The 22,697-nt window shown below is 41.3% G+C and overlaps 3 protein-coding genes across 3 annotated transcripts; 1 reads left to right on the forward strand and 2 right to left on the reverse strand.

Moving 5' to 3' along the window:
* Positions 1-8,879: 8,879 nt before the first annotated feature.
* Positions 8,880-13,240, forward strand: LOC120049104 (probable polypeptide N-acetylgalactosaminyltransferase 8). The gene is made up of 11 exons (XM_038995346.1): positions 8,880-9,072; positions 9,721-9,967; positions 10,211-10,377; positions 10,509-10,692; positions 10,775-10,972; positions 11,177-11,291; positions 11,472-11,657; positions 12,141-12,278; positions 12,519-12,614; positions 12,769-12,933; positions 13,106-13,240. Exons 1-11 carry the CDS (start codon positions 8,880-8,882, stop codon positions 13,238-13,240), a joined length of 1,824 nt encoding a protein of 607 aa, XP_038851274.1.
* Positions 13,241-13,682: 442 nt separating this feature from the next.
* ada2b (adenosine deaminase 2b) lies at positions 13,683-16,614 on the reverse strand. The gene is made up of 9 exons (XM_038995347.1): positions 16,239-16,614; positions 15,899-16,118; positions 15,560-15,770; positions 15,278-15,405; positions 15,070-15,160; positions 14,801-14,909; positions 14,433-14,590; positions 14,028-14,230; positions 13,683-13,782 (listed from the first exon to the last, which is right to left on the reverse strand). Exons 1-9 carry the CDS (start codon positions 16,612-16,614, stop codon positions 13,683-13,685), a joined length of 1,596 nt encoding a protein of 531 aa, XP_038851275.1.
* Positions 16,615-17,771: 1,157 nt separating this feature from the next.
* LOC120049363 (V-type proton ATPase subunit E 1-like) lies at positions 17,772-21,889 on the reverse strand. The gene is made up of 10 exons (XM_038995628.1): positions 21,806-21,889; positions 21,650-21,709; positions 20,880-20,945; positions 20,470-20,579; positions 20,126-20,192; positions 19,913-20,002; positions 19,414-19,482; positions 19,219-19,313; positions 18,956-19,043; positions 17,772-18,683 (listed from the first exon to the last, which is right to left on the reverse strand). Exons 2-10 carry the CDS (start codon positions 21,680-21,682, stop codon positions 18,621-18,623), a joined length of 681 nt encoding a protein of 226 aa, XP_038851556.1. The 5' UTR covers positions 21,683-21,709; positions 21,806-21,889; the 3' UTR covers positions 17,772-18,620.
* Between the last annotated feature and the right edge of the window lie 808 nt (positions 21,890-22,697).

The raw sequence follows: 22,697 nt of genomic DNA on the forward strand, positions 1-22,697 counted from the left end.
TTTTTGAAATTGGAAATTTACAACAAGTGTATCTTTAAAATGGTGTAAAATACTTTGAGGAATTTAAATTATGGGATTTCTGTTGTTTTGAATTTGGCGCCCTGCAGTTTCACTGGCTGTTGACGAGGTGGGACGCTACCGTCCCACATACCCTAGAGAAGTTAAGGAAGGCATTGTTGAGATCAATCTTGCTGAATTTCTTTCCACCAGCCAACCCTACGCATAGTTCCTGGATAATCAGAAGTGGGTATTGTTTCACCATCAGTACAGAATTATGGTCACCTTGAAATCTCCACACAAGTGAACAGAGCCATCACGCTTGATCACATGGACTAAAGGTGTGGCCCACTCACTGTGTGGGACCGTCCCTAGGATTCCAATATTGACCATCCATTGTATGTCAGAATTCACCTTCGGTGTGACAGCATAATTCTGGAACTTTTCTGGCCTTCAGGAACTTTGGCTGAGAGACTGGCTTGAGCTATAGTTTCACTGAAATCTTGTTCATACTTCCCAGTTCATACTTCCCAGTTCATCCTTAAAAACAGCTTCATGTCGAGTCAGCACAGCTGACAACCCTGTTTCTTCAACTGACACTGCATGCACCTTAGTCCAGACAAATCTTTTCAAACCATGGCTGGCCCATCAGCGCTTTGACCACATAGATGGGGAGTACAGGCTTTTTGTCAGTTTAGTTCCACCAGCACAGGACCTCTGCCTTTTTTTATTGGCTGTCCTCCCAATGGTGTTGTGACACCGTTGGCTGTAGAGTGTCCTTTTACTGTCAATATCTTGATCGGTAGCTCCTCCACAAAGTCTATGCCACTGTTGCGTGACTGGTCCTGCTTTATAGCATGCAGGTGTTTGTTACGGCTGTCTAATGCCTCCTCCTCGGATGAGGAGGATGAGTAAGGGTCGGACCAAAACGCAGCGTTGTATGCAGACATAATGGATATTTATTAAAGAAAGACGAAACACGAAAACGCTTACACAAACTACAAAACAACAAACGACGTAGACAGACCTGAACTTGAGAACTTACATATAAACACGAAGAACGCACGAACAGGAAAGACTAGCCAAACGAACGAACAAACGAAACAGTCAAGTGTGGTGCAACAGACACAGACACAATCACCCACAAACAAACAGTGAGAACAGCCTACCTTAATATGGTTCTCAATCAGAGGAAACGTCAAACACCTGCCTCTAATTGAGAACCATATCAGGCAACACATTTAACCCCACATAGAAACACCTAACATAGACTACCCACCCAGCTCACGTCCTGACCAACTAAACAAAGTTAAACAAAGGAAAATAAGGTCAGGAACGTGACAGTGTTTCTTCTTGGGGTGCAGCTGGCTGTGTTTCCTTTTCCAGATATTTCCTTATAGCTGTCCTTCGCTGGTTTCTCTCTATTTCTTTTACAAGCTCGCTCAATGTGTCCTTTCTTTTCACAATGGCGTCATGTCAGCTCCTTTCCCCAGCATTCAGATGGGTGATGACCCTGCTTTCCATGGTTCCCCCTTTTTTCTATCCTGTACTGCTGCTGCACTGTGCACTCTTGATACAGCCCCCAGCTGTTGTGCATATTTTGCAGCTAGCTCCATTGATTCAGTGAGTAGGCACTTCTGTATTGCCTCACGCAATAAGCCACACACAAGCCGATCGAGTGTCATTCAATGTTGCATTAAACTTAGTACTGCAACATATTGGACAATGGATTCACCCTCCTCTTGGTTACGTTTGTGAAACCTGGATCTCTCTATGATTACAAGTGGGTTGGGGCAAAAATGTCCGTCCAAGGTTTTCACAATGTCCACAAATGACTTGTCACCTGGTTTCTCAGTCTGGACCAAGCTCCTTAGCGAGCTAAAAGTTTCAGCTCCATCTTTAATGCCATTGACTGTCACAAAAAATCCCAAACATCCCAGGTAAGGACTCTATTGATCCACTGTTTACTCAAACTAACCAAGTGCTCCAGTTAGAGGCATTTTATCACTGTCCTTTTTTTTGTGATCAACATTTTTTTTTCTTCACAATATACAACACACAAGGTCGGATTAACATACAATACAACTATTTACATACTGTCAGGAGTCAATTATTTCAGTGCACAATATGACATTGACAGAAAGGAAGTAGAGTTTACAATAAAACATATTCTACATTATTCTCAGAAAATAAAATGTCGTCCACCCACTCCCCTACCATGTAGGTCCATTGCTTGGTCAAGAGTTGTTGATATCTGATAAGTTTTTGCATAATACATCCAATGCCTCAACTATATTTGCCTGAGCTTTGTTTATCACGGCCACTGATCGCTCTACACAAACAATATCTTGAAAATATGATAACCATGTTTGAGGCGAGAGGATTGTAGGGGTAATCTAAGCACTAAGGATAACCTTTGCTGCTGTTAACCCCGCATAAATTATTATTTTCTGAACCAGTTGCAATAGAAGTGAAGAGTCATCATTCAACAAATATAAAGGTGTAACTTTGTTCACAGGGAAACCCATAATTTTTGTAAGGAAATCTGAAACATGTGACCAGAACTGGGACACCACAGGACATTCCCGAAACATGTGCATTAGTGTTCCAACAGCATTCATAAGGCATCTATCACACATTGGAGTTGGAATCATCTTAATCTTAAAATGTCTAAATGGGGTTGCATAACTTCTATGTATAAACGTATAATGTATAAACTGATGTGCTGGGTTTTTAGAGGTAACAAATACATTTTCCCAAATGGTATCCCAATTCAGGTCGTGCCCCAATCCCTGCATTTCGCGGTTCCATGCTAGAGAGATACCCAATGTAGCGCATTTAACAGTCAGCAGGCAATCATAAGTGGCAGAGACCATTTTAGAAGTTAATGAAGGGTCTATCCATGTAAGCATTAGGTGGGATGTTACGGGCGCATCCCATGGTACACCATACGTTTTTAACGCAGATCATGAAAAGCCTGGAAGTTAATATATTTGTTTGAGGTCCTTGAAAGGTATCACCTTTCCTTCTTGTTTTTCACGTTTGATAGTAAATTCCTTTTACTAGTTTACTTTCTCCTCCTGTTTTCACTCTTTATTTACAGTTTTGTCCGTGATGTTCTTCTACTTGACGGAGTTCGATTAAGCTGCCCCAGGTTGAACCAGGCTTTGGCCCGTCACGTGACCGGGTGAAGACGGTGCGGGAGGCGCTCCCTGCTCAAATCGAACGGTAATCACCTTCGGTGTGACAGCATAATTCTGGAACTTTTCTGGCCTTCATGAACTTTGGCTGAGAGACTGGCTTGAGCTATAGTTTCACTGAAATCTTGTTCATACTTCCCAGTTCATACTTCCCAGTTCATCCTTAAAAACAGCTTCATGTCGAGTCAGCACAGCTGACAACCCTGTTTCTTCAACTGACACTGCATGCACCTTAGTCCAGACAAATCTTTTCAAACCATGGCTGGCCCATCATCGCTTTGACCACATAGATGGGGAGTACAGGCTTTTTGTCAGTTTAGTTCCACCAGCACAGGACCTCTGCCTTTTTTTATTGGCTGTCCTCCCAATGGTGTTGTGACACCGTTGGCTGTAGAGTGTCCTTTTACTGTCAATATCTTGATCGGTAGCTCCTCCACAAAGTCTATGCCACTGTTGCGTGACTGGTCCTGCTTTATAGCATGCAGGTGTTTGTTACGGCTGTCTAATGCCTCCTCCTCGGATGAGGAGGATGAGTAAGGGTCGGACCAAAATGCAGCGTTGTATGCAGACATAATGGATATTTATTAAAGAAAGACGAAACACGAAAACGCTTACACAAACTACAAAACAACAAACGACGTAGACAGACCTGAACTTGAGAACTTACATATAGACACGAAGAACGCACGAACAGGAAAGACTAGCCAAACGAACGAACAAACGAAACAGTCAAGTGTGGTGCAACAGACACAGACACAATCACCCACAAACAAACAGTGAGAACAGCCTACCTTAATATGGTTCTCAATCAGAGGAAACGTCAAACACCTGCCTCTAATTGAGAACCATATCAGGCAACACATTTAACCCCACATAGAAACACCTAACATAGACTACCCACCCAGCTCACGTCCTGACCAACTAAACAAAGTTAAACAAAGGAAAATAAGGTCAGGAACGTGACAGTGTTTCTTCTTGGGGTGCAGCTGGCTGTGTTTCCTTTTCCAGATATTTCCTTATAGCTGTCCTTCGCTGGTTTCTCTCTATTTCTTTTACAAGCTCGCTCAATGTGTCCTTTCTTTTCACAATGGCGTCATGTCAGCTCCTTTGCCCAGCATTCAGATGGGTGATGACCCTGCTTTCCATGGTGCCCCCTTTTTTCTATCCTGTACTGCTGCTGCACTGTGCACTCTTGATACAGCCCCCAGCTGTTGTGCATATTTTGCAGCTAGCTCCATTGATTCAGTGAGTAGGCACTTCTGTATTGCCTCACGCAATAAGCCACACACAAGCCGATCGAGTGTCATTCAATGTTGCATTAAACTTAGTACTGCAACATATTGGACAATGGATTCACCCTCCTCTTGGTTCCGTTTGTTAAACCTGAATCTCTCTATGATTACAAGTGGGTTGGGGCAAAAATGTCCTTCCAAGGTTTTCACAATGTCCACAAATGACTGGTCACCTGGTTTCTCAGTCTGGACCAAGCTCCTTAGCGAGCTAAAAGTTTCAGCTCCATCTTTAATGCCATTGACTGTCACAAAAAATCCCAAACATCCCAGGTAAGGACTCTATTGATCCACTGTTTACTCAAACTAACCAAGTGCTCCAGTTAGAGGCATTTTATCACTGTCCTTTTTTTTGTGATCAACATTTTTTTTTCTTCACAATATACAACACACAAGGTCGGATTAACATACAATACAACTATTTACATACTGTCAGGAGTCAATTATTTCAGTGCACAATATGACATTGACAGAAAGGAAGTAGAGTTTACAATAAAACATATTCTACATTATTCTCAGAAAAGAAAATGTCGTCCACCCACTCCCCTACCATGTAGGTCCATTGCTTGGTCAAGAGTTGTTGATATCTGATAAGTTTTTGCATAATACATCCAATGCCTCAACTATATTTGCCTGAGCTTTGTTTATCACGGCCACTGATCGCTCTACACAAACAATATCTTGAAAATATGATAACCATGTTTGAGGCGAGAGGATTGTAGGGGTAATCTAAGCACTAAGGATAACCTTTGCTGCTGTTAACCCCGCATAAATTATTATTTTCTGAACCAGTTGCAATAGAAGTGAAGAGTCATCATTCAACAAATATAAAGGTGTAACTTTGTTCACAGGGAAACCCATAATTTTTGTAAGGAAATCTGAAACATGTGACCAGAACTGGGACACCACAGGACATTCCCGAAACATGTGCATTAGTGTTCCAACAGCATTCATAAGGCATCTATCACACATTGGAGTTGGAATCATCTTAATCTTAAAATGTCTAAATGGGGTTGCATAACTTCTATGTATAAACGTATAATGTATAAACTGATGTGCTGGGTTTTTAGAGGTAACAAATACATTTTCCCAAATGGTATCCCAATTCAGGTCGTGCCCCAATCCCTGCATTTCGCGGTTCCATGCTAGAGAGATACCCAATGTAGCGCATTTAACAGTCAGCAGGCAATCATAAGTGGCAGAGACCATTTTAGAAGTTAATGAAGGGTCTATCCATGTAAGCATTAGGTGGGATGTTACGGGCGCATCCCATGGTACACCATACGTTTTTAACGCAGATCATGAAAAGCCTGGAAGTTAATATATTTGTTTGAGGTCCTTGAAAGGTATCACCTTTCCTTCTTGTTTTTCACGTTTGATAGTAAATTCCTTTTACTAGTTTACTTTCTCCTCCTGTTTTCACTCTTTATTTACAGTTTTGTCCGTGATGTTCTTCTACTTGACGGAGTTCGATTAAGCTGCCCCAGGTTGAACCAGGCTATGGCCCGTCACGTGACCGGGTGAAGACGGTGCGGGAGGCGCTCCCTGCTCAAATCGAACGGTAATCTGTGCCGCTAGGTCATAGTGATCAACCATGCAGCATGGTGCATTACTCCACGTGCTTAACCTACGTCACTTTTGTTTGGAGCCCGGGGCATTAATCGAATCCCCTCCTTGTTAGCTAACTAACTTTTACTTTCTGTCTCTCCATTTTTATTTTTATTCACTCGTCGTCATACAGGGAAAAAGGCTGCATTAATCCGTCTAAACCTCGTCGGCAGTTTCTTTGTTGTATCTTGACTCTTCAGATGAACTTTAAACTCACTCAGTAATGGGGACGGAAACGAAGAAATACTTGTAGATGCAATGAGTGCTTTACTGAAAAGTTGTGTTTCTTACATTACTTAAGGAAGTACCTCTAACAACCGACTTTCATAGTGCTTAGAGTTAGAAATATGAATGCAGAAACCCACATAACGTTAAATACTTAGTCCAATTCTTAACAGAGCAAAGCCCAGGTAAAAAGTCAGTGTAGAAAATTCCCCACCCATTTCCTGACTGACATGTTGACCAGTCACCTTCATTTCCTGTTCCTGCAAGAGTGGGACTTCTTCTTCTGTGGTTTTTAAATAGCGGTTGGCAACCAAAAGTTGCATTACTGCCACCAACTGGACAGGGTTGAAAAATATAAAAAAATCCATAAGTGATTGGGGAAAACTAACTTAATCCACACAACTAAAAATACTACATAAATAAAAGTCCCACTTCTTCCTTCCTTCAAATCTCCATATATCTCCCTTCTTGTGCTCTGGGGCCTGAGAGGGTGGTACGGCACGTGACAATACTCCATGCAACTCCTCCGCCGAGAAGTCCTTCAGCCCTTTCTGCCGCATACACAATGATGTCTATTTTCCTGGACTTCCTCTCCACTTTGGCAGTACAATTAACCACCATAGCTATAAATGCTACAAAGTCCACCTTCTTGACGTGTAACATTTCTGGATCCTTCTGGTGAGAGGCAACCCCTGCCGCCTGCAGAGAGGCCCTATCCACCACCATGAACTCTTCAGGATCCCTCAACCCTTCTCACTGCTTCTGCATATGAGATGCTCTGACTAGCCCTGACTCTAGCCACCTCTTTCACCTTCACCCTCGTCGGACACTTCAAAGCCGTTCATGGTTCCCACCACAATTTCAACACTCCACATTCTCCATTCTCCACGTTCTCCTGTTTGAAGTAGTGATGCAGTGACGTATGACATACGCCTAGCTTCTTGAAACGGGTCACATATACCAGTAGGAGTCACTGTTCAGGCAAGAATAGTTGCAATGTGGCTTCACATTTTATTTTAATATACCTATTTATTTTGGATGATGGCATGATGTTGAAAGAATGATGCTGCTTCAAACATAGCATTTTACTATCAACATTGAAACAAGGTAAAATAACATGTGTATAATCAAATATAAAATTCAACATAATTTCAACCACCCAATATAACGGAATATGATAAATAAAATTGTAAAAAATTCTGCCTGGAATTTTCTATGTAATTTGAACGTATACATAGTTCTGATGATTATGTTGAAATTAGATTGATGTAACAACCTGATAGTCAGGTTAAGTCAATGTATTTAGGTTGAAGTCTTACCCCAATTTCAATGTTTACAACGCTGGTTGAAATTAGATGAAAACAAACGTTGGCAAATTACGATTCAACCAGTGTGTGCCCAGTGGGTAGCGACTGTGTCTAGACTTTTAGTTAAGTTAAGAGGAACTTTATTGTCCCCAAACTGAAATACCCTACAGTGCTTTTTTTATTGAATCAAATGGGAATTAGTTATATTATTACAGGTGTTGACAGACAACGTGGCATTTACCTAGTTTGAGATGGCGCAAACTTCCAGGCCCCGTTTCCCTTCTTCATCCGCTTCAATGTCCACCTGGTCTGCGCAAGTATGTATGTTTGATGTATCTCCTTATTGCCAGGTTTATCATTGTTGATATATTTTTCAGGACAAAAGGCTATAAAGTTACAAGGAACACATTCATGGGCCTAAGACAAATATAAGTGACTATTTGCTTCAGTGCACTTTTCATCTGAAAAGCCCTGTGTTTTACACATTTACACATCATTTTGCCAATTATCATATTGACCAAAACTCCAGGACCAGGGACAGTGAGTGATTGACAGCAAGGAGAGGTCCACTGGTCTAGGGGAGGAGAGTGACGAGAAACTCACACCCACTGAGTGCCAGCCAGCCAGCAAGGTATTGTGCACCTCACCTGTAATGGGAATATTTAAGATGACAAAAGTTCATATTTAAATTACAGGGCTCAACAAAAATGTTAGTATATTTGGAGTTTCTGTTATACATGTGATTTCCAGTGTTTTGTTTGTAACACTTGGGTTGATGGTCACTAGACTAGAGGCTGTATGCTATGGATTAAACTCATAACTGCTGATAATGTTGACGCCAGACTGGAGGTACAAGGACAGAGGATACACTGATTATTATTATATTGTGTGAAACAATGTGATTCTGTAGCTGCTGACAAAGTCACTGCCTTCTGTTTTGACTTCCTACAAGCCTGTCGGGCTGGTGTTTACAGAACATTTGTACGCTGATTAGGATATAAGGGTGTTCTCAGAGAAGGCCAGTTAGATGTGTTCTCTGCTTCTGGGCTGGAGTTTTCTCCCTGTTGGAACTTGTAATAAACAAAATAGATTTTTGATTAACGATCTGCGACTGCTCTTCTCTTTTGTTCACTTGGAAATGTCTTACATCACCCCTCCCTCCTTTCAGGCGAGCCTGGATCTCAGTGAGAGAGTGAGAGAGGAAAGTCATCCTGTCTGTATCCCCAGGCTGAGCGCTTACACTCAGAGGGATGATGAGGCTAGGCTGGGTCCGAGGGCTGGCCCCTTTGCTGGCCATGGCTGCTGGAATACTCTACATCACATCCATTAAGTGGGAGGTTCATTCTCATGGGGAGAGACTGCAGAGGGCCCATCAGAATGACTCGTCCAGGGGCCAGGACATGCTCAAGAGGCTGGAGAAGATGGAGGCTCACATTGAGAAGCTGTGTAAGTCTCAATATCCTTCATTTAACTGTGACTTACCTGGAAGGGAAATGGCAGTAGCTCTGTCCACGTACTGTACCTGGACTGCAGTCTGCCACTGTTCTAGATGGTAGGGCAGATTTAGAGGGGAGGATTTGAGAACAAATTAGAATCTAGCCTAAAGCTACATGTAGAGTTGATCCCAGAAATGTATTTCACACTTCACAGTGATTATTGTAGAAGCGAATCTGTTCTCAATTAAATAAAGAGTTTAATAAACTGATAAAGGGTTAGATCAAATCAAACAAATATGGCCCATAATAATTTTAGAATGTTCTTTAATCCTGTATACTGTTGATTGTTGCACAAAATTTGTTACATTTTTCTATCAACATCTGTGTGCCAAAGTTGTCCACATTGTTTACTTTACTTTTACAGTTATGTCAAGGTAATCCTCCAAGGCAGATCAAGTCTTATTAATCAACTTTTAAAAAGCTAATGCAAACAGTGCAAATAAGTTCATGCTTTGTTTGTACAGTATCAAAAGGAGTGACTTATGTGGCTCAACTAGCCACCTGTATTTCATTGATTTGGCAGCCTTAAACAATCTGAATTATACAGTAATAACCAATTAATTATAGTTTGATGAGCAGCTGTCATGTTTGTCCACAGTGAAGTCAATCAACAACGGGATCAGTCTGAAAGAGGGGCAGGCTGTGAAGGCTCCCGAGGTCAAGAAGGAGAGGAAGGTGGTGAAGAAGTTGTACCCAAACTCAGCTCTGTTTACAAGCTGGGGTGATGAGCTCTCAGAGGAGGAGCAGAAAGAGGCAGAGGGGCTGTTTCAGGTGTATGGATACAACGCCTTCCTGAGTGACAGACTACCCCTGAACAGGGAAATCCCTGATACTCGCGATCCTAAGTAAATCATTTTCCTCATCCCTCCGCCACCTCTACACAGCAAATTATGTCTAACTCAAGATTTCTGAATTCTAACCACAGTCTGTTGCATCCGAGGTCATCAGAGGTTAATTCCATCTTCAGCACTTTTAATGCAGTTTGACAAATGACATTGAAATTGACTAACTTTAAGAGTGAAACAGCAGCTTTGGTGAAGTGAATGAATGATATGTGGTGGACCAAATGTTTTTGTTGTGCCTGTTAGATGTGCTAATCACCAGTATCCCCATGACCTGCCCACCATCAGCGTGGTGTTGATCTACTTGGACGAGGCCCTGTCAATCATCAAGAGAGCCGTCCGCAGCATCATAGACAAGACCCCCCAACGCCTGCTCAAAGACATCATACTGGTGGATGACCACAGCTCCAATGGTTTGCCTAATTGGTCTCTTCTCACCTCTTAGAAACATTTCAAAGTATATTTGGTAACATTTAGATTGAACATAGGTGTGGCTTTCAACATTTGTTGTGTATCACTGATTTGAAAGTGTCTGCTTTCACAGAGGATCTAAAGGAGAAGTTGGATGCCTACATCAGCTTCATCCATGAAGAGCGTCCTGGCCTGGTGAAGAGAGTGAGACACTCAGAGCAGCTCGGTCTCACACAGGCCCGCCTCTCAGGGTGGAGGGAAGCTACAGGAGATGTGGTGGCCATCTTGGATGCCCACATAGAGGTCCATGTGGAATGGTAGTCTAAATGAAATATCTCAGTGAGACTTTTTGAATCCCCCCCTCAAAATTGTGTTTTGACTCTGTGTTTGTGTTAACAGGGCTGAGCCTCTGTTAGCTCGGATAAAGGAGGACCGCACGTTAGTGTTGACACCGGTGTTTGACAAAGTCCATTTCGATGACTTGACCGTCACACGCTATGGGCCTGCTGCAGACACCTTTGACTGGGCCCTGTGGTGTATGTACGAGCCCTTCAGACCTGAGTGGTATGCCTTGAAAGACGAGTCACAGCCAGGAAAGTGAGTTGTTCGTGATTTCATCATCGGATGATAGTCCAGTTTCACAAATCTGTTTGAATAGACGATAAGGAAAGCACAGCATTGGGAGGAAAATCTTACCTAATATTTACAACTGGATTATTATTTTGCGTTATCTATTCATTAAAATGAATGTCACTTCTCCCAATGTGGAATTGACCATAATTTGTCCTGTATGTTTGCCAGGAGCCCCTCCATTATGGGCATACTAGTGGTTGATCGCCTGTTCTTTGGGGAAATTGGTGCTCTGGATGGTGGTATGAAGATCTATGGAGGTGAAAATGTTGAACTGGGTATCCGGGTAAGCCCCTCTGCTACAGTTTCTAAATGAATGTTTGAAATCAAAGCAGACTCGTGTTTGTAGAATTACTTTCTGTTCTTGAGTCATTCAGTCTGAACAAACCAATCTACATCCAACATCCAGACACTTCAGTCCATATCTATAAACTCTTCCTTCTCTCTTGGTGTTTGGTGTGTCTAGGTGTGGCTTTGTGGTGGAAGTGTCGAGGTCATACCTTGTTCTAAAATAGCCCACATCGAGAGGGCCCATAAACCCTATCTCCCCGACCTGAGCATTACAATGAAGAGGAATGCTCTGAGAGTGGCTGAGGTCTGGATGGATGACTACAAACATAATGTCAACATTGCCTGGAACATCCCACTGAAGGTACACTCTTAGAAAAAAGGGTTCCAAAATGGGTCTACGGCCCTTCTACCTGGACCGAACCCTTTTTGGTTGCAGGTAGAACTATGTTCCATGTAGAACCCTAGGTGAAAAGGGTTATACATGGAACAAAAAAGGGTTCATCAAAGGGTTATCCTATGTAGACAGCCGAAGAACCCTTTTATGTTCCAGAGAGCAGCTTTTTTTCTAAGAGTGTACTGTACAGAACAAACAATTCAAAATCAAGCCTTTGTTCAGGTGCTCCTATAGAATAACAATCGTCACTGTTATTGCAGCTTGAAAGAAGACTAGACAGTCAGAATTAGCACTTTGTGTGAAAAGTTTACATTATTCAATGCCACAATAAGGATATTGAAGTATGATCTATGTAAATATCTGGAGGGTAAAAAAAGTAGGTGGATAATTGATGGATTGCTCACATGGCCTGTGTTTCTGATTTAGAAATCTTCCTCTTTCTCACCACAGGATCATGGCATAGACATTGGGGATGTTTCAGAGAGGAAGAAGTTGAGAAAGAGGCTGAACTGCAAACCCTTCCAGTGGTATCTGGATAACGTGTATCCCATGTTAGACCCCCTGGGTGACTTGCTTGGTTATGGAGCTGTGAGTGATGCTGAAACGTTTATCATTGTTCTGCACACAGACACACACACAGTCCACTCTGCTGTTCTATTATATACTATTGATTCAGCTACGCGACCAAGACACTACCCACTTTTTATTTGTAAATACATTCATACTTGACATAACACATTCATTATCTATACTGTATGTATATACACTGTACCAGGATGATAATCTGCACTTTTATAACCGTTTAATCTCTGTCTATAAAAGCAACAGCTGGTCAATGATCTGAAGATGGACCTCTGTATAGATCAAGGCCCATTTCCAGGGAACATACCTATTTTATTTGGATGCCATTATTATGGTCCTCAGGTTTGTAGAATCATTGCTTAGTATTTTTTTATTTAACTACATGTATAATATGGTCCATCCCATGGCAGACTTGGGATTCAACCCATACCACAATGCAAAGTACTGTCAATACCACAGACTCAGAAAAGCCTAAATATCTATCCTCTCTGTCCAGAGCTGTTATTATCGAGCCAGTAGGGAGATCTACATTGGAGGCATTAGGTCTCATAAGTACGACAGTAATCGCTGTCTGGTGGATACTGGCACTCAAACCCCAGGACTGTATGAGTGCAAGGTGGCCAAGCAGAAGGGATTCCACATGCTCTGGGACTTCCAACAGGTGAGTATTACAACACTCTGTAAAAAGGAAAATGTATACTAATAAGCATATTGAAACACAGTGAATTTCAAAGGCAACATGCCCAAAACCATGGCTAAAAGAACTGTAATTCACATTTTAGTGGTTTTTATTGTGGGATGCTGTACAGTAGAATGTTTGCTGTGTTTTACAGGGAAAAGCCATCCAGAACAGACAGACAAAGAGATGTCTGGAGATTGCCCCAGGGGAGGACACTTACTACCAGCTCATCATTCAGGAGTGTAGTGGGCAGCAATGGAACATACAGAATCTGATTAAAGACTTCTGATACACTGAGATAGTTAGGCCTACTGTACCAGAAACAATACAGCAGGACTATAGGAGTTATTATCGACTGGTAATTATCACCCTATCACTTCGTTATGAACACATTATCATCATGCTTTGAAAAGCCAGTGGTCAGCAGTGAGATGGTCAGCAGTGAGATGACTGTGTGATCTTAGTGAGCTGTTGGTTGTACATAGCTTCATGGAGACAGATGTACATTCCTCACAGAATGTGAAATGCTATTGAGCTGTGTTCTCCTTGGTCCTGAATGTAAATGCAAAGAAAGAATAAATATGATTCCTGTATTTCCGCTCATTTGTGGTTTGTTATTGATTCACTGTATATTTTCACCAAAGAGGGTCATAGAATATGTGTCTGCATTGACATCATATAGAGCTGAGTTGACATCATTGTGGTTTTGAAGATGTCCCGTCCTTGACTGCTCAGGGATTACTGTCTGAGTTCTCAGAGATGAATTTATCCCACATCCTCTGCCACATGGCCAGCCCTCTCTCCTTCAACTGTGATGGCAGTGAGCTATATCTATGGTAGAGTCGTGGTTACTAGGTCATATAACTACAACTTTGTCAAACATACTTTTCACGACTACAAATTAAGCAGTTGTTAATCTCCGAACCCAATCACCCATACGCTAGCTAGCTATGTTAACAGTCATGAGAGATGAAACACTTATTATCCAGAGCAAACAGAGGTAATACCATCAAGATACATGAAAGGTACATGAAATACTATTACATTTAAATTCTCGAAACAACTCTTGACCTCACCTTATGGAGTTGATGGCCAGCTCCTTGAGAGTGCCCAGGTTAGCCCTCAAGCCACCGATGCCCACATACACCTCATAGAAGTCATAGGAAAGCCCAGTGGTCCCAAACAGGGACGGGTCATCAGAGCTGACCACCATGGGGTGGCCCTCAGACATCAGCACAGCTGCAGGGTGGTTCCTTAGGTCGGACACCAGCTTCAGCACCTGGTCATAGACACACAGGGATTCAGGGACGTCAACACTGATTTAACTCAATGGACTAATGACAACTGACACAGAGATATCTAGAGTTACAGTTAAGATTAACATTATTGTCATCCAACTGAAATACCCTACAGTGCTGCTTTTTTATTTAACCAATGGGAATTAGTTGTACTATGATGAGTACTGACAATATGGCATTTACCTGGTTTGAGATGGGGCATACTTCCACGGCCACGTTTCCCTTCCTGGAGAGCTCCTTTGCCAGTGGGTGGTGTGCCAAGGCATACCCATGCCCAATACGTGTGGTGTTGAACAGTAGGGCATCCAGAATGTTTTCATCCACTTCAGTGCCCTCGTGGTCTGCGCAAGTATGAATGCGTGCACACACACACACACACACACACACACACACACACACACACACACACACACACACACACACACACACACACACACACACACACACACACACACACGTTATACTATAAGTGCATCACAATAATGTGTATATACCGTGGATTTGTTTTTGTTAATTACACAATTGTTTTAAATCAATCATCCTATGCTTGCCAGTCTCTCCTGCATGAAAGAAGTATGGCAGCGTGACTCCAAGCTCTGCAGGTAGAGATAAGGCCTCCCTGAAGAACCAGAGAGGTCTTCCCCTGTCCTCCCTGCCAACCTAAAACCACAAAAGAACAGTTCATTTTGCAATGTGTGTCAAATAGATGCAATGTAATAAATACTTATGTAAATGTGTTAAATCATGAAATGGTTTGTTTATTTATTTTCAGTAATGAGTGGGCATAATGATTGGTTCTACCCCTGAAGAGAATTCTCACCAGGTCGAATCCTGCAACAAACTCTGGGAAATCCTTCTGCATCTGAATGGCCTCTTTTACAGCTGCTTTAACATCAGACACACTTAGAAGCCTAAGGTGCACACAAGGGCAGTGTCAATCATTCTATTGTTTCCATTGCAACAGGCAAGCTCAATCAAGCACAGATAGTGTCCGAAATTATTATAAATAGTATTTGTCTGTACTGTACCTATGGACGGAAATGATGAGTCGAGCTCCTAGAAAGCTAGGGTGTTCAGCCACAAACTGTTGAGTGACTTCCTGATAAGTCCTCAGGGACCAGGCTTTATCATGGATGCTTCCATCCAGCTCATATGTCTGCAGGATGTGCAGAATAAAAACAGGCAAAATACATCACCAAAAACCATTGAGGGGAGAAAAAAATCTAGGTATCTAATATAGCCTAGGTAACATGTAATTCCAGCTCACTACATTGCCCAATATACTTTTGATTAAGGCCCACAGTACTAACCCTTGATAGTCCAGTTCTTAGTTCCAGGTACATGATGTTGTCATGAAACAGCTGTTCTAAGCCCTTGTAGAGAAAGTCTTTAAACACAGGAGCGTAGGTGACCAGCCCAGCTATGGCCACGAATGCCATCTCAAACCTCTCCCACACTGCATCTTGGCTCGGGTAGGTAGTGTCTGGATCCTCAGTGAACAGTGTGAGGTTCTGCATTAAGCTGGAAAAACATCCAAAAAGACAATAAACTACCCTTCCATGAATAAGAAAGTTGTCTTTTTGCTACTACATGTGTTCATTCAATGACGCCTATTTGAATTGCTTGGCTCTAATGATATAGTAGGCTACCTGTAGTCAAAGTCTGTAGGATCCGCCATGTTGGCTCTCAAGGTCTTCAACAGTTGCCAGTAGAGGCAGTCCCAGGTAGGGAAGGGCCAGCGACTAGAGAAGACGAACCGTACAGACCTGCCCCATGTGAAGCAGATGTAACAATGGGGCCTGTACGTGATGTTCTTCACCAGCCAATCAACACTCACCAGGGATGAGCTGTGGATGTGGAGGGCTGCCCCTGTGACCCAGTATCGAGAATGTACTAAATGCAGTTCAATTGATGGTAAACATATTTATAAGGTGAGCCGAGGTGCTCCTCAGCTGCACTAGAGCTGTAGGACTGTATTACTTGTCTTACCTTTGGGCATCCTTTGCAGCAGGCTAAAGATGGGACTCTTATGGATGAGGGGCCGTGCCTTGAAGAAGTGAAAGGCAGGAGGGAACTGGGCCGCAGCCATCTCTTGTTCTTTTAGCTTGCGAAGGTGTGCGTCGAGCCGCTGCTCTGCACCTGTCAGCTGCACATGACCTCCTGTCTGCCTGGAGGCCTCCTGGTGCATCATCATCTCCCTCTGACGGGGGTCAGGGGTCCCGCCACATACCATCACACAGCACATCACAGCTGCCAACTGGAGGGTGATGGTATACCTCCCTCCAGAGGGCAAAACCACCTTGTTCTGCAGTGTCATTGGAGGTTGGAAGAACCAGCTATGGAAATCCTTCTTGAGGCCACTCATTCAACTGAATACTAGATTTAATTCAACAATGAACAAAGAGTTTTTCAGAGATTGTAATTTAGAACACATTTTAAATTTAGAACACAAGGTACTACTGCAAACCTATACGCTGATGCTACTAGAGAAAATGGTGCTGACGGGTAGGGCTGCCATGCTTCAAGCTCTTAGGAAACTTAGCAGTATTTTGCTTTTTTACATATAATTTCTTACATTATTAGCCCAGGAATTGTTTTGTGTTATTACATACAGCCGGGAAGAACTTTTGGATATCAGAGCGGCAGTAACTCACCAGCATTACAACCAGGAATACGACAGTCCTTTAATAATGTTTACATATTTTGCATTACTCATCTCATATGTATATACTGTATTCTATCCTTTTCTACTGTATCTTAATCTATGCCGCTCCGACATTGCTCGTCCAAATATTTATACATTCCTTAAATTTAGATTGTGTGTATTGTTAAATGTTACTGCACTGTTGGAGCTGGAAACACAAGTATTTCGCTACACCCGCATTAACATCTGCTAAACACATGTATGTGACAAATACAATTTGACTTCTAAGAACAATGAAACACAGCCCTGAACAGGAATGTTGAGATAATCATACAATTTGAATCAAACAATTGAATTCAACCAAAGTTTACATTAATAAAGTAAAGCATACTTACATACAAATGAAAATCAACAGAAGCAAAGTATTCTACCCTTCCCTTATTCACTTCTTCCTTCTCAAGTGTGCAAACCTTTCTCAATAAACTACCCCAGTACTATGCTATTTAGTCTGAGTTGACAGGCTCACAATACCATTGTGTTATACCCACTTACTTAATGGCTGTTGCTAGTCAGCAGAATGCAGCCCAAAAATGTAACATGTCATGAGATTCTCTGGAGGGGCCATGGATGATTCAATTTAATAAATAACAAGAGACTATAGTCCAACTCCTTTGTCACAAAAAAATGTGTGGTATTACAGCAGGATAGAGAAAAAAGTCAAAAAAGAGCAGGCAACTGATACTACCGATTTATACTTTATAACATATTTTCACGACAACCTCTTCAGATGGAAATATTGACCCTTCCTTCTGTTTCATGATACAACAGCAGACATAACATCAATAAATTAATTGGATTCAATAAGGACATAGTTGGTCTTCAATGTTTTTCCGGCATCACTTTTAATTGTGATAGATGGGAACAAATAGCTATGGGTGAGTCAATGCTCCATGCAATTTTTTATTATATTTTTTCATGAGAGGAAGATGTTATTAGATGAAATAAGGAACCGATACAAGATGCATCGGCTACAATAGAGCCCCAGAGTGAAGGTGTCACAATACCCATAAAACCTAGCAGTCAAACAATGAAATGGTTCCGATAATTTTCCCACCATAATTTTTTCCCTTAGGTAAATTTAGAAACACTTACACAGGGCTGTTTTGTGTAGGCTTACCCTGGGGTGATGTTTTGATAACCATGTAAATCTCTAGGACAAGGTGACTTATCAATATATTCAGCTCTATTTACTCTCATATCCGAAAATGCTAGAGATTCTTACCTTTGCCTCGATTCGTCAGTCTCGTCCCGCATTTGTAGTTCTTTATTATAGCCACATTAGCGGTAAAATTTTTTGAGGTTAATACAATGATAAAAGTGACCTTGTCCTAGAGAGATTTATACAGTTATCAAAACGTCACGCCAGGGTAAGCCTACACGGGCTGATGACTCCGGTGTGTAAACGGTGTGTAAACCAAGATCCCCAGGGGGAGCAGCAGATCCATTAACACTGTGCAAAAGTTGCTCCTCCTACTCATATCTGCAATGAAGTTCAACTTTTATACTGTCCCAAGATATACAGAAATACAACAATACATGACAAAACAACAAATGGTGTCTTTTCCATTTCTAACTGCGTTTTTGGAATTCTTCTCACAGACACAGGAATGGTAACTTTCACACAACAAAAATAAATAACTCCTCTTCAAGACGATGGATGGAGACACTCAGTCCAAAAACTTGCGGTTCTGGTTCTGACCAAAGAGAGCCACTCGAATCTCAGGCATCATCTGAGCAGAAAGACAGACACTGGATTAGTGCCAAGCTGAACCTCATGAAAAACCACAGAGTAAGGGGCCAAACTATATCTGAGAATTTGCAGTACAATCATGTGCAAAACTTCACACAGTGTATACATCTAAAGAATCATGGTAAGCCGATAGCTTTATGCGAGGATATTCACACTGTTGGTTGTTTATATAGGAAAACTGTCAATGAACTAGATGTGCTAGCTGTTCATAGTGCCATTATAGTTCCTGTGAGACTGTCCCTGTGCCCTTACCTGCTGAGCCATGAGGTCCAGTCTGCTCTCTAGGGTGTTGGACACCTTGATCTTCCCATCAGCGTTGTAGATTTCAATACCTCCAGAACTGAAGGAGACATACAAACATCTTTGAATTAACTCATGAACCCTTGACTGACACCTTAGAAAGACCACAGAAGACAATTTTTTGCAATGATGTGTTAATCAATCAATACTAATTCAAAGTAAAAACCTATTTGAAATGAATGGGTTCACATTGAGACAAGGGACTGTCTTCTTACATGTCTGGGGACAGGAAGTTGTCCTGGTCGATGCGAACCTCAATATTGTTCTTCACTGCTGCTTTATAGATGGGAATGGTCTTCTGGATAGCCGTCTGAATAGGAATACAACATATGAATCATGCATCAACCCGGTATACAAGGAAATACACTTGAACAACATTGAACTGTTAGATCCTTTTCACTCTTTCTGACCTGAAGCACCTGCAGGTCCTGTTTACGACAGCGGATGGTCACTTTGGTCTCAAGAAGCTGATAGAAACCCTAATATTAAACAGGAGAGCAACAAACACATTAAAAACATTTGCTTTAAATAAAATCAAAAACTCACCGCACAACACCTTTGACCTAAATAACATGCAGGCCTATGTACAGCATACTGATATGTATGCAGGACTGTGTAACTGATCAACTATACTGAATGTAACATATGAATGTAGGCCTAAAATAATAGTTCTCTCTGTTTCTCTCAGCGTTATCCCAGTACAGGACCTTTTTAAGTTCTGATGGTCTTATTTTCCACGCATGTAGCTCTCCTTGAGCGGTTCTTGTCGATTCATGTTCAGTATTATGTCATGTTTTATGTTCTGTGTGAACGTCAGGAAGAGTAGCTGATGCTTTAGCAATAGCTAATGGGAATCCTAATAAAACACAAACTGTGTCAAGTATTGCATTATTTCAAAATAGGCCTCACCTGCAGAACCAGCCCGTCCATCAGTGCTGGGTACCTGGCTGGGTCCTTGGCTATGTTGGCCAGCCGTTGACGCGCCTCGCTCAACATTTCCTGAGTACACACATTGAGAGGGTTAGCCTATTATTTACATAGAATGTGGTGCTGTAGCAGAACATCATGCCTCTGGCTGTGTTTGAACAAAATAATATGCCAGCCAAGACAAATTAAACTTACTGAAATCATGTCGTCGCGAGCCTTTAACACCTTCAGACGAGCCTGGTTCATTAGGTTAGACATTTGACTGTAGAGGAAGAGAGGTAAGTAAACAAGAGGCTGTGGCACAGGACCACATCACAGGTCCAAGCAGGTTTAAGCCATAGCTACTGTAACATATACTGTGCTTCTTACAATGAATGAGCTGTTGGATGTGACTTCAAATTTAGAATATAAAAGACTTAAAGGAAGTTGTGTGTCAGACAAATGCCTCTTTAGAGAAAGAAGAGATTGAGGAAGTCTCTGAGGGAGCTGAGAGACTAGCAGCAACACTGCCTGAGCTGTAAAGAAAAAGAGTGACTAACATTTTCTTCTGCTGCTCGATCTGCTTCTCTTTCTTCTCGTAATACTCCATGATCTTCAACCTCTGGGTCTGCACCAGACGGCCCTTCTCGATGTTGAACTCCTCTTCCGCCTGCAGGGGGAGACACTTGTCACTCAGAGCATGCAATGAGGAGGCCCTGTCTTTATGCTGGTAGGGTCATTCCTCACTGTTGAGGATACATTTTAAGAAGCATTGAACCAGTAGAACTTTTAAAGGTACAACTAAAATTATTGATTTAATTTAGTAAATTCTCATTACGTCTTAGAGGGATCATTCTTTCTTATTTTAGTTGAATGTGCCTATGCAAATCTTTTGAGTTTGTGTTTGCTGAAAACACACAATATGTGTGTGTGCTGAACTATGCCAGTCACTTGTGAATAAGCACTGTACCTTGGCATCAATTTCCTCTGCCTTCTCATTGGCCTCCTGCTCAATGAAGGCCATCATGTGTTTGATCTATATACAGTGGGAAAAAACAGTGTGAATTAGAGATGAGTTGACAGTAAAAGACTCACCACATTAGGCATGCTTTCCAAGTCATATTTCATACTGAAGAGAGTCAAGAGGCAGACTTAAAAAGCTTCATTACCCTGTACATTAATTAACTTGTCTCTTTTGGTTCCACAATGTGGTGTGGAATGTGTCTGCCTGGTGTATAGCTTACGTTTCTGTTCCATAATTTCCCATGTAATGTTCATCTAACAAAACATGTTTCTAAACCATAAACTACAGAGGGAACTGTAATTATGAAGCCTCCTAATCAATTCTACTTTATATACAGTGCATGATAAGGGTTGGTGAGACAAGACACCCAGACATAGGACTCCTCAGCTGACCATGGGTTTTACCATCATGTGACCATATATTGCATCTCTCCCTCACAAATACAGCACTGAGTAATTGTATTTTGCAATTAGATGTCTAAATTCAATTTACTAACAATTAAAAAGTCCTAATCATACTAGACATTGTGATTGTATTTTAGTAGTAGTATTTCAGATTTTTTTCAATGACAACCATGGCATGATACAATCACAATTCTGCTCCTTACAAATATACAGTTGCAATAATTTATGATAAGAAAGGAAAAAGGCCTAAATAGAGCAGCAGATGGATAGACGGGTGAAGGTTAAAAGGCTGTAATTGCAATGTAACGTTACCTGCTTCTGAACGTCGGCATCGCTGAGCGCCATGGTTGCAGCAGTCTAGGATCTTGTTTCCTTGAAAATATAAACACCGTGATTTCAATACAATAAATGCAACATGCTTTAAAATATTGTAAATCCTTTAGTGCGATGTATCAATTAATTAAATACCAGAGAAATACAGCCAGGAATGTATGACTTAACCGTTGTAGTCGTGACTAAAGATGTCTACACTTGATCAGCTGATTTTCAACGTCACATGATGTTTACTTCCGGTCTCACCCACCATTAAAATGTGTGACGACTGGTAGTGTATGCTACGTTCGGTTAGGGGGATATATTATATATTTACAAAAACGAGTGAGTGCAGTGGATACATTTGTAAAATATATAATAAACAGTGTTGGAAAAAGTACACAATTGTCATACTTGAGTAAAAGTAAAGATACCTTAATTGAAAATTACTCAAGAAAAAGTGAAAGTCACCCAGTAAAATACTACTTGTGTAAAAGTATTTGGTTTTTAAATATAGTTAAGTATCAAAAGTAAATGTAATTGCTAAAATATACTCAAATATAAAAAGTAAAAGTAAAAACTCATTTCAAATTCCTTATATAAAGCAAACCAGACGCCATCATTTTCTTTCACACTCCGACACCACCATAATTGACAAATAAAGCATTTGTGTATGTTTAGTGAGTCTGCCAGATCAGAGGCAGTAGGGATGACCAGGGAGACTCTCTTGATAAGTGCCTGAATTTGACAAGTTTCTTGTCCTGCTAAGCATTCAAAATGTAATAAGTACTTTTGGGTCTTAGGGAAAATTTATGGAGTAAAAAGTTACATTATTTTCTTCATGAATGTAGTGAAGTAAAAGTAGTCAAAATTATAAATAGTAAAGTAAAGTACAGATACCCCCAAAAATTACTTAAGTTGTACTTTAAAGTAAGTATTCAACCCCTTTTTTATTGTAAGCCTAAATAAGTTCAGGAGTAAACATTTGCTTAACAAGTTACATAATAAATTGCATGGACTCACTCTGTGTGCAATAATAGTGTTTAAC

Source organism: Salvelinus namaycush, chromosome 6, assembly GCF_016432855.1.
Source record: "Salvelinus namaycush isolate Seneca chromosome 6, SaNama_1.0, whole genome shotgun sequence".
In the NCBI taxonomy this organism is placed as follows: Eukaryota; Metazoa; Chordata; class Actinopteri; order Salmoniformes; family Salmonidae; genus Salvelinus; species Salvelinus namaycush.

Bases quoted from the DNA above. Each gene is read 5' to 3' on its own strand.
- ada2b (XM_038995347.1), bottom strand. From the start codon at position 16,614: ATGAGTGGCCTCAAGAAGGATTTCCATAGCTGGTTCTTCCAACCTCCA. The intron at 14,591-14,800 runs GCAAGCATAGGA...ATACTTGCGCAG, and splicing joins CTTTCATGCAGGAGAGACTG to ACCACGAGGGCACTGAAGTG. The intron at 14,231-14,432 runs GTAAATGCCATA...GTCTATGACCAG, and splicing joins TATGCCCCATCTCAAACCAG to GTGCTGAAGCTGGTGTCCGA.
- LOC120049104 (XM_038995346.1), top strand. From the start codon at position 8,880: ATGAGGCTAGGCTGGGTCCGAGGGCTGGCCCCTTTGCTGGCCATGGCT. The intron at 9,968-10,210 runs GTAAATCATTTT...TGTGCCTGTTAG, and splicing joins CCTGATACTCGCGATCCTAA to ATGTGCTAATCACCAGTATC. The intron at 10,378-10,508 runs GTTTGCCTAATT...CTGCTTTCACAG, and splicing joins GGATGACCACAGCTCCAATG to AGGATCTAAAGGAGAAGTTG.
- LOC120049363 (XM_038995628.1), bottom strand. From the start codon at position 21,682: ATGGCGCTCAGCGATGCCGACGTTCAGAAGCAG. The intron at 20,193-20,469 runs GTTAGTCACTCT...CTTCCTCTACAG, and splicing joins ATCGAGCAGCAGAAGAAAAT to TCAAATGTCTAACCTAATGA. The intron at 18,684-18,955 runs GTAAGGGCACAG...CTTTCTGCTCAG, and splicing joins TGGACCTCATGGCTCAGCAG to ATGATGCCTGAGATTCGAGT.